Source organism: Cuculus canorus, chromosome 19 (assembly GCF_017976375.1).
Source record: "Cuculus canorus isolate bCucCan1 chromosome 19, bCucCan1.pri, whole genome shotgun sequence".
Lineage (NCBI taxonomy): Eukaryota > Metazoa > Chordata > Aves > Cuculiformes > Cuculidae > Cuculus > Cuculus canorus.
Window position 1 is genome coordinate 1157300 of NC_071419.1, and position 10870 is coordinate 1168169.

The 10870-nt window shown below is 52.6% G+C and overlaps 1 protein-coding gene across 4 annotated transcripts in view; it reads left to right on the plus strand.

Annotated features, from left to right (window-relative positions):
* The window catches only part of NR6A1 (nuclear receptor subfamily 6 group A member 1), an 84586-nt gene extending 78706 nt beyond the window's left edge, over positions 1-5880 (plus strand). For all 4 annotated transcript variants that reach the window (XM_054084097.1, XM_054084098.1, XM_054084099.1 and 1 more), the window contains one exon: positions 778-5880. In XM_054084097.1, the coding sequence (XP_053940072.1) occupies positions 778-866 (89 nt within the window). In that variant the 3' untranslated portion in view covers positions 867-5880. The remainder of the gene's footprint in view (positions 1-777) is intronic.
* Positions 5881-10870: the final 4990 nt, after the last annotated feature.

Sequence of the window (10870 nt, forward strand, 5' to 3'; positions counted from 1 at the left end):
AGGAAGGTCACTATAACATTTCCTCGGAGCCTTCTCTTCTCCAGGCTGAACAACCCCAACTCTCTCAGCCTGTCCTCGGATGGGAGGTGCTCCAGGCTTTTCTTCCTTTCAGTCCCAACTTGGAGGCATTTTGTCTCAAAAGGGTGTATTCCTGGTTTGAGTAGCTATAAGAAATAGAGACATCCCTGCAGTGTTGTTTAATTAGGAGCAGATGATGAGCAGAGGCAGGCAGACCTGCAGTGTAACCCCTGGTTTCAGCTGGTCTGAACATCTGAAATCCGCAGGTGAAGTTTCAAACACAGTTGTGTCACTAATTAGCTCTACAAGGTCTGGTGTTACTAAAACACTGTTTGTTCCTGAATGTTCTGGCAAAGGGAGGTACTTGCCTCCCAGTGTCAAGGCTCCGTCTGCTTCGTCTTACTCCATTGTAACAAACTAGATAATAATCACCGAGTAGCTCTTGTATTTTACTCATGGAGATCAACAAGGGAGTTTGAGGAGAGACGGGATTTAGTCTTTCCCAGTTTCTATAAATACTGCTCCATTGTGGAGAAGTCATTTTGATCTGGCTTTGCCCATTTATTTTGCTTTCAATTCAGTAAATAATAAATCCCGTTGTGTCCAAATGAATATCAAATGTCTAATGCAGCAGTGGGATGATTAACTGTTTCTCTGAGAGGTTCAAGGTAAAACCATCTCTGGTGTTGCTGGCTTAGGTGTCTCTGAAATCTGATTCAGGAGTGGCTGCTAATTCTGTTTTGTTTTTTTCCTTACCAGGAAAAATGGTGAATGTCCCCCTGGAGCAGCTGCCTCTCCTTTTTAAGGCCGTTCTACATTCCTGCAAGACGAGCGTGAGCAAAGAGTGAGCCCAGCTCGCCCGGCCAGTGCCTTACGCTGCGCGTCCGGCAGGGAGCTGGCTTACCCCGGGAGAGGGGCAAACGCGATCCAGGCAGGAGATGGGGTGGCGGGCGTCCCTGCCATTGTAGCAAGAATCTTTCTTTGTTTTTGTTTTTTTACTCTTTTTCCTATATATTTATTTCACGACAGAGTTGAATGTATGATCTTCAACACAATGCACATGGTTCTATACGAATGCAGCAGATGCATTCCTCAGCGGTTTACAGAATGTGAAGATGTTTAATGTTACAGTGTTTGTTAGGGTTAGTTCTTTGTATTTGGGGCTGGGGACCGAGATGACTAAGACTACCTCAAGGAGAAGATGCTGGTCGCGCACTGCTCTTTCCATGATTTGTATCCAGAAGCATTTGTCGTACAGAGCAAACGGCCTCACTGCATCAATGGAGCTGTTAGGATCCCAAATGGACGATTTTGGAGAAGTGGGTGTTAGAGAAGTGCCAAGCTTTTTATTTTTACATATAATAGTACTTTTGGAAAGGCAGGGAGTGGAGAAGGAGGAGAGGTCTTTCTAGCCAGTTGTTTGGGTTTTTTTCCCCTGGCAGTTTTTGGCTGTGGGAGGTAGCTCCTGTGGCTTCCCTGAATCCTGCCTCAGAGGGATCATGGTGCTCCCGAGGTGCGAGGGCTCGCTGCCCCTTCCCCTTCTGGGAGCTGAGCTGCTGGAGTGGGCTCTGCCCAGCCCAGCCGGAGCAGCAGGTGCCTCCATGGCTGCACGCCTTTCTGTTCCTGTGGAACTGGGTCGCTGCAGCTCCTCGCAGGCTCCTGGTGCTCCACAAAGATACTGTTGTTGCTAGAGGACATGCAAGTCACTTCTCATCACTTCCTTAACATCCATTTTAGGTTCCCCAAAGCAGGAAAATCCCACGTAGAGAAGAGGCAGGATTGCCCCTCTTAACGTGTTCCTCCAAGGTGGTGTCTGGCCACGGAGGAGCTTCTACGTTGCAGCAATCCCGAGCTGTCCATTTCTGAGAGCAGTTCATGTACCCTGTGGTTAAACACAACCTCTGTAAAGGTGATAAGGGACTCCAGTGTCCTCTGGCATGGCTTTCTCTGCTGGACTCAGGGAATGCATGACCCATAGTTGTATCCTGCCAGGACTGTGGAATCCCTTCTTATCAGGAAAAAATGATATTAACGCAGTACTTGTTAAACTGTTTTGTCCTAGGTATTGCAAAGGCTCAGATTTTCCATCTCACAGCCTCCACACCCCACCGCTGCACGGAGAGCCGGTTTAGTGGCAGCTGGTTAGCTGTTGGAGGAATTGCTAAGTATTGGCATTTATCTAAAGTTGGGTGTTCTCACGGGTAACCTCTTGGCTTCCTGCTTGTGGTGGTGGTGGGGTGGTTGGACGAGATGCTCCCGTTCTCAACTCCTTCACTAAGAATTAATTTTGAAGGACTCTCCTAGGCAGCCACTCTGCTGGCTGGATTTCCTTCCTTGTGTCCTTAGATATGAATCTGGGATTTCTGTAGCAAGAGGGGTCATCAACAAAGCTTTCAATGCTGTTTTAAAAGTAGGTTGGGAAACACCTTCCTTTCCCTCAGGACAGGGGACCCTGCTGCCACCTTTCTGTCTTGTCCTGATAATAGCTGTGTGGCACCAAGCGAGCGCTGCTGGGAGGAGCTGAGGCTGCTGTGAGTTCAGAATGAATGTGATGGTGAACAGGAGGAAAATCTCATTCACTCAAGTTGTCTTTCCTTTCCCTGCACCCAGCGGGTGCTCCCTCAGGTGTGGCCCAAGAGGCGCTGTGGCCGCTGGCTTGGCACATCTCTCGGTTCGGCAGCAGCGGGGCTGTGTTCCAGCCTCTCCTCGGGTCCCACTGCTGGCTGAGCACGGACCCATGGCAGCATTGCTGCCTTTGCAGTCCCACTTGGGCACCTTCCAGCTCGACAGGTTTCCTTCTCTGTCAGTCCACTAACTGCTCCTCTGTCATTGTTTAACTAGGACGTTACGGGTAGCGGCTGCTGGGCCCAGCAGCGGTTCAGCTCGATAGAGCTTCACCATCCAAAGGTGGTTCCGTAAATCTCGTTTACTTTCTGATTGTAAAATGAGACAAGCACGTATTTCTCAGGAAAGCCTTCTGCATACAGCCTATACCTCACTTGTAAATGGGAAGATTTTAGTGTATCTGTGTAAGTTAGAAAGTATTTCTCAGCTTTTAAGTTTAATTTCCAAATAGCTCGATGTGATCTTTTTATTACGGGTTATCTTCTGGCTTGCTGTTTTATACACTCGAGGAACTGTTAAAATTGCATAGGAGTAATTTTATTCTACAGTTACTGAATTATTATAATCTGTTGATGAATAAGAGTTTGTTTTAATTAGTGTACATAAAAGTGGTCATCTTATTGCCAAATACCCAACGGAAATAATCTATTAGATATTCTGTGTTTATCCAAAATAGACTCTCAAGACTAATGCTGTACCAGCCACAGCCACAAACCTGAATTCATTTATGGTGATGAATGTTCTGTGTTCTGTTGTATAAAGCAACTTTTACACCGGTGGATTGGCAGCAGTAGCCGTTAGCAAACAACCTGTTTGCTGTAGGGAGTAGAAAAGCTTTACTAAGCTGACAAGTAAGGAAGAAGCTGACACACCGAACCAGAATCTGGCTCACAGGACAGTCATTCTTAATATCTTCTGCACCAAGTCCTCTAATGACTTGTATTTTTTAAACAGGGTAAAGTGAATGTGTTGCATTGCAAACTCAGGTATTATGAGAAGGTAGGAACGTAGCTAGAGATGTAGAGACGCTAGGTCAGTCACTAGATGTATTTGTGAACTTGGTTTGAAGGACACCCTGGAAAGGTTGGAATTTTTGTTCCATTCTTCACGTAACATTCGGTTTACAGGGACTCATATTTTATTTGTGCTTAATGTTAGTAGGGGGAAGTTCATTATCTTTGGTATCTATCTGCTCTTGCTTATCTGACCTTCTGTCATAGAGGAATCAATCAACAATAATAGTCTTTGGTAGAATTTTCTGCCATGACAAGTCAATTTTTATCCCCGATTTGAAAGATAAATTGGCTGGCTGACCCCCTCCTCTCCCTCATGGCATTTGTGCAGATGGAAAGCTGAAGAGTTACTTTTAATCCGAGCAGAGATTTGGAACATAAATTTGCAGTGCTCAGGCTCATGTATTCAGAGGGACTCTGCCGAGCTCTCCTGGTCGCGCTCTCGCGGCTCGAGGCTCATCGCCCGGTGCAGAGAATGGAGCAGAAGTTGCTGCTGGCAGCTGACGGGGCCGAGTCCCGGCTCGAGCAGTGAGAGTCCAGACCGGAACAAAAGCTTTGTGAGAGCGTCTGGTGTTTCTTCCCGTGCCCACCTTTGGGTCAGGCCTCTGATCTGCGAGCTGAGCCTCGACTGTCTCCATGGCGGGTCTGTGTCCTCGGCCTGCCTGGCCCCTCGAGGGGGACGGGGGGACAGAGGGACGACCGGGATGCTCAGAGATGCCAGATTCCTCGAGCAGATGGGCTCTGGGCGTGCAAAGCGGGTGCAACAGGAGCTGACTCCCCAGCCGTTTTGCCTACGCGTTAGCTGCTTTCCAATTGTGAGTAGTGCCCGTGGTGGTCATCTTTCTCGTGTCCTGCCTGCCAGCCCGCGGAGGCGCTGCTCGCTTTGGGTCACCGGGGTGCAGCTCTGGATTTTCCTGTAGGTCTTAAATCTATAGATTTTGCTGTCTCCCATCAGGCAAAGACAAAAGGGGGAGCACGGCCTTTTTGGGGTAATTGGTGCAAACTGGATTGCCAGCTGCAGGGCGCCCTGTGCCGGTGAGCTGCTGCCCCAGCATCCCGTTTTCCTTTCGGCAGAGCGAGCAGTGCCGGCAGGGCAAGCAGGGCTCCCGGGCACCGCAGCGATTCAGCAGGGGGAGGCCTGGGTGCCCCCACCCTGCGGGTGCCCGTGCAAAGGCTCGAGGCTGCCCGTCCCTCCCTCTGGCACGCACAGCAGAATCTGCCCTTGCTCTTCAGGCTTTTGCACAGAACCACAGCCGCCTCAGGTTAAGCAGTTTACGTCTTGTCCTTCAAACCAACCTTTTTTAAGAAAACTTGAATTTCTTTTGTCTTTACTACAGTTTTTAAAGTGAAAAAGAAAAAAAAAATCTCCTGTGAATGTGCTATTTACCGCTCATTCTCTCTTCTTTCTTGGTTTTGATTTGAAGCTATGAAGCTTGGTGTCTGTGGAAATGTTGTTATTTCTGTATTTCTCAGGATAATAAGCGGCAATCATCCCTGCCACATAAAGGGCAGGAGAAAGGGGGAAACTTGGGGAACTAGTTTAAGTATGAAGCTAATTTTTAAGTTGTAGATGATGTGTAAATGGAGGGTAACGCATCAGGCGTCAGTATCAAGCTGCGGCATTTCTCTGGGTTCGCAGTGTGTTCTTTGCAATACACAGAAGCTCAGGGATAAGTATTTAAAATGTGACCCAGAGAAACCCTAGTTTTGATGTTGCAACGGTTGCTTCTTTCACGACTTGTTTGGAGGACACATTGGAAGCTGAATAAAGCTCCATATGGAGATTTTGGGGGAAAAACTTCTGGTTTGGCTTGTGGGAAATTTGCCTGCTAAAGCGTTGGCTGGGAACAGCATCCCTGAGATGCTTGTTGTGGTTTGGGCTGTAGCAAGGTCACGCTGTGGGGACCTGCGGCTCGCTTTGTCCTCCCATGAGTTGGCAACTGGGCGTCCCCTCCACCAGAGTGGTTTGCAAATACCTTATCCTTCTACCTTTGGTGTTAAATGTGTTTGAGTGCTCCTGGAAGAGGAGAAGAAGGTTTCTTCTCAGGATGTTCCTACAGCCAGTCCCACTGTTCTCTACTCTGTGTTGCTTATGAATGAAAGCGTTTTAATTTCCAGTCAGTGCAAAGTTCTCATCGTGGGCTGGTAAGGTTGTAGGCTCATTCAGACAGCTTGAGGGGGGTGCTGAGGTGTGAAACTAGTGCAGTTCCAGCTTCGAGGAGCATCCCAGCTCGACACAGGCGCGGGCAGTGCTGGCCCTGAGTTTGCAGGGCTGACACCCACCTTCCCTGCAGTCCTACTGGCCAGGATGTGCAGCTCTGAGTTTAAGCCAGCCCTGTAAAAAGCTGGTGAGGCCAAGCCAGGCAATATCTTCCCCTTAAAATAATAAAAAATGAAAAAGAGCTCCTGTGAGCTGACCTCCAAAGAGTCTGTGAAAGAAGCAACACGGTTCAGTGGAAAAAATGCCCCCAAGGGCAAAAAGAAACAGAAATTGAAACCAGATGACGATCAACTTTAACAAAGCCTTTTGTGATTCATTGTTTTCTTTCAATTTATGAAATGTCTTGTAATAGTTGATAACATTATTGACTCAATTTCCATAACAAAACTACCTCGTGTGACATCCTGTTGATCATCTCAAAGGGATTGTGTGAAAAACAGAAAGCTGCCGGTGGTGTTGCAGGGGGAGAACAGGGGTGAGAGCTTCAGTTGTGTTTCCCCGTGGGTCGGAGCTTTGGGTCAGGCCTTGGCTCCTGTTTTTGCCACAGCATTTCGATCTGCCATTGGCTTTGACTTTGTGTCCCCCCTGGACCTCCAGGAAGGCACTGGGGCTGTGGGTTCCATGCTCTTGCTCAGCATTGCTGTGCCGTGGCAGTGACGCCTGCAGCCCCGCACCGCTGTTCACAGCGTGGGCAGCGTCTTGGGGCTCTGTCCCACGCAGAGAGGTGGGGGTGTGCGATGCTGCTGGGGAGGGCTGAGCTCCAGCATCCCTCCCGGTGGAGCACAGCCCCCGCCAGCAGCCCTGGGGCACGACCTGGCTGTTGCCAGTTTGGTTCTTCTTGGTGCCCATCAGGCCACAGGCCCGGTTCCAACTCTGTCCTGGTGCAGACACAATGCAGAGGCTGCATTTGTAGCCTCGGACCTCGCGGAGCCCTTGCGTGTGTGTGTTGGGCGGCTCAAGGAGGGAGCGGGTCCGGTTTGCTGCTTGTGTCAGCCCATCGCTGGTTTGCAGGACGTTTTGAAGGTGGGTTGGTCCCGGTCTTTGGGTCCTTGTGCTGATATTCCAGGTGAGGGTTTCTCCCAATAGAACAGTTCATTTTTCCCATGATCCCTTGTGTAAATCAGGGAAGCAGGGTGTTGCCTCGGCATGACACATGGTGAACATTGGCACACTCGGAGCCGGGGCAGGAGAGCGTGTCTGGCTGCGCCGCCCTCGCCCTGCGGCGCCCGAGGAGGAGCAGGCACTGTGCTGCGCCCCTCAGAAGCTGCTGTTCTGTCACTACGCTATGACCAAATGAATGTTTCTGTCAGCACGTCTCGGGTGCCGGTTCCGCTGGCGCGGCAGGGCCGGCATGGGTGGTGTCAGCCCGACCTGCCCCTGCTCCGCTGCTCTGCTCTGTGACTTGACTACCTGTGGAAATGTGACCAATAAGTGTTGAACGCATGTTTAGCGAGTGTTAGCTGTATGAACTAATAAATGTGAATTGTTCTGCACTGGTGGTGTCTGCTGTCTGCTTGCACCCCGCCCCTGCAGCGGGGAGGCATCACGGGGGTGATGGTGCTGCCCTGCTTGCAGCCTTCTCCAGGCTGAACGACCCCACCTCTCTCTACCTGTCCTCATAGCAGAGGTGCTCCAGCCCTCGGATCATCTCCATGGCCTCCTCTGGACTCGCTCCAACAGATCCGTGTCCTTCCTGTGCTGATGGCACCAAAAGTGAATGCAGGGCTCCAGGTGAGGTTTCAGGAGAGCAGAGCAGAGGGGCAGAATCCCCTCCCTCCCTGCTGGTCCCACGGCTTTGGGTGCAGCCCAGGGTCAGGTTGGGGGAGGCCTTGGTGCTGTTGGGGTGTCTGGGGAGCGGGGCGGGTGCACGAGCCCTGCAGTAGCCGTGTGGTTGTCCCCTTCCCCTGCCCAGGGCCCAGAGGAGAAGGCAACAGGACAGATTTTCTCCTTCTGGTCACTGCCCGTTGCAGCCTGAGGTGCCCACCCTGGTGCACGCGGCACGGCTGTGCCACGACGGGTTCTTGTCTCTGGGATGGCCGGAACACGGTGGCTCGAGGGGTGCAGCGGGAGGAGGGTTTGCACCAGCAGCGGAGGAGACCCGTGCGGCAACAACTGCTGCAGGCAGGAGCAATAATCCAAACAAGTAAACACCAGGAATCCTTGACCAGCGCACTCCGGAGAGAGACTGCAGAAATCATTTAGCGATCTCTTGTGTCACAGGTGGGTGCGTGTTAAAAGACTAAGAAGCACTTTTCATATTTACATTTCTGCGTGTCTTGGAGAGCACACATTAAGGCCCACTCAGGGAGATGCTGCACTGCCACAGAGACGGCTCCAAGTGAGCAGCCGGCCCCGCGCTCCGCTGCTCCCTCCGGCACGGCTGCTGGCGCTTTCTGCGTTGCTAAACCCAGAAAATGGAAAATCTTCAACGTTTAGGAGCTCTTGTGCTTAAGAGCATTTAGTATTTTTTTTTTCTGCTTATTTTAATAATGACAGTCTGTGGGCAGAAACGGCAGCAAAGTGTCTCCCTTCTGGCACACGGAGATGCAGCCCTCCCCGTGTTTCTCCCGAGACGAAGGATGAAGCTCCTGGGTTTGAATGTGGAGCAGCTGGGTTGTAATAATCAGGTTTTGTGTTCGGGTAGAGCCTGTCCCCAGCCGTGGGCGGAGGGGTATGGGCTGAGTCTGCCTTCTTTCACTGGCCAATTTTGGGGTGTTTCCATCGCCCCTTTGCTGTGAGCCCCGATGGCTCTGCCATCTCCTTCAGGAGACTGAGGAGCGGCACAGCGAGCTCCCGGCCCTCAGCCCTCTCGGTGGGTGCATCTTCAGCTGGGAGAAGGCCAGTTCCTTGAGCAGAGTGGGTGGGTGAAGAGCTTAGCCTTCCCTTGCCGTGCTTAGGGGAGAGATTTGGCGGTTCTGGGTTCCGCGTGGAGCCAGGGGATCCCTGGGAGGGCAGGGCTGTCCGGCCACGGGCTTTGCACCTGGGCTGCTGGGGCGATGTGGAGGGAGAGGGGCCGGCCAGCTCTCCACCCCCTGGGGGCTGCTCCCCGCTGACCCCAGACCCACTCCCTCTCCACGCCTCCCGCCTGCGCTGCCCGTGCCAGCTGCTGCCCGCAGGGCAGCCCTCACCCTCCAGGCTCGCAGGCTCCCCTCCCTGCCCGCTCCTCCCACGGGGTTTATTGCACCCTCGCTTCAACGCGCTGCACTGCTCCTCTGCTGAGCGCTCTCTCGATGGTGTTAGTTTTTCTTATTTACAGCGGTTCTCCTCCTCTGTGGTGCAGCTCCGAGGGCTTCGATGCCCGCGCCGCCTTGGATTTATTCCCTGTAAGAGGCCCCTGAAGGTCAGCTGTGGCGGGGCTCCCCGGAAGGTGGCAGAGGATGCTTCACGCACATGGGGCGATGGGTTTGTCCTCACCTTCAAACCAGGCGAGAGGAGCCGCTGGATCCGCACCGGAGCAGCCTCGCCCTGTGCGGGCGCCACGGGCTGCCTGGAAAGCAAGGCTGGAGTGGGAAAAGTACCAGCATGTTTTAATTTTCAGCTCAACCTCTACTGACCACTGTATTTTGATTAGAGCTCTGCTTCCTTTTCATCTCGATGCTCCGGCTTGTGACAACTGCCACAGCCTCGTGCGCGCGGTGCAATAGTTTATCACCGAAGGCCAACCGCTCTATGAATTCAGAGCCAGTGCTGAACAAATCACACTGTCACCAACGTCAAACTTGTTAACCTGATCTTTGGTGGATCACTAGTGTCAACATTGCATGGGACATACATTATCGGGCCCAAGGACTTTGGGAGATGCGTTTGTCAGGCTGCTCTGTCACAGTCCCACTCTTGACCTTCGCAAAGTAACTTTCAAGGATGAGCTGCTTTCTTCTTAAAAAGTGTTGCTGTTCCCAGGAGCGTCACCCCACGGCCACGGGCTGTGAGCTGAGGCCGGGTCACCATGCCGGCGGTGGTGGCGTCAGCCCAGCAACGGGTGGAGGATCCACTGGGACGGTCTTCAGGGGTCTTCTAGGGCTGGGGAAGGTCTTCCATTGATGTCCATGCGTGGCCGCATCTGTTCCCTGAGCTTCTCCTCATCTTATCACCAACTGCTCTCAGATCCCTCCTCATCTCTTGCCCTGTCACTGTCCCTCTGGAGTTCAAACCTGGAAACCAGTCCATTCCAGGCAGCAGACCGGTGGGTGGCCATTTACTGGACCCTCACCAGTCTCTCATATCGCGGTTTGCCAAGCACTGGTGCAAGAATCGCTCTCGGCATTTCCCACAGAGTTGATCACCACTGTGGAGGACAGACGAAGGATGGGCCACCGCGGCCAGGAGAGGGACAGCGTGCTCAAGAGGTGGATGCTCCCGGTAAGGTCCTGCCTCAGCTCCCACGGGCGGTTGGGTTTTCTGGTCCCTTTGCTGGTGGCATCTCCTCGCTGTGAGCCAGAGGGGAGTGGTGCTGCGGGGGCGAGGGATGGGACGGGCACCCCCTCGGGGCTGTGTGCTGGTGGGGCTGAGGGGGTGCGGCTGCTCCGGAGCAGACACGGCTCACGGCCAGGGGGACCCCGAGGTGGGCGCTGGATTTGAGCTCCAGGTCACTGTCCCCCCCAGGCCAACCCCGCTAATCGGCTGTGAAAGAGGGAAAGAAAGCTGGAGAGAAATCTTTCTCTCTGCTAACCTCATCACAATAAAGATTCCTATAAAGAGCTCTTATCCTTGAAGAAAATGAGGCACATAAGCAGGAATAGTAAACAAAAGGCTGTCATTTTGACCCAGGAGTGCTTCATGTTGTTGGCAACTGCCAAGAGGAAACATAAAGAGAGGCTGCATCCAAGTCCCAATTATGCAGAACTATGTGACTGATATGTCAATGAGTCCCCCCGGGAGGAGACCACCAGCGCTGCCTGCGCACCATCTGCACGCCCTGCCGTGCGCCGGGCTCGCCCGCGCCCCCGAGCGAAGGCGTGTGTGGCATCGGAAGAATGTGGGGGACAAGGTAATG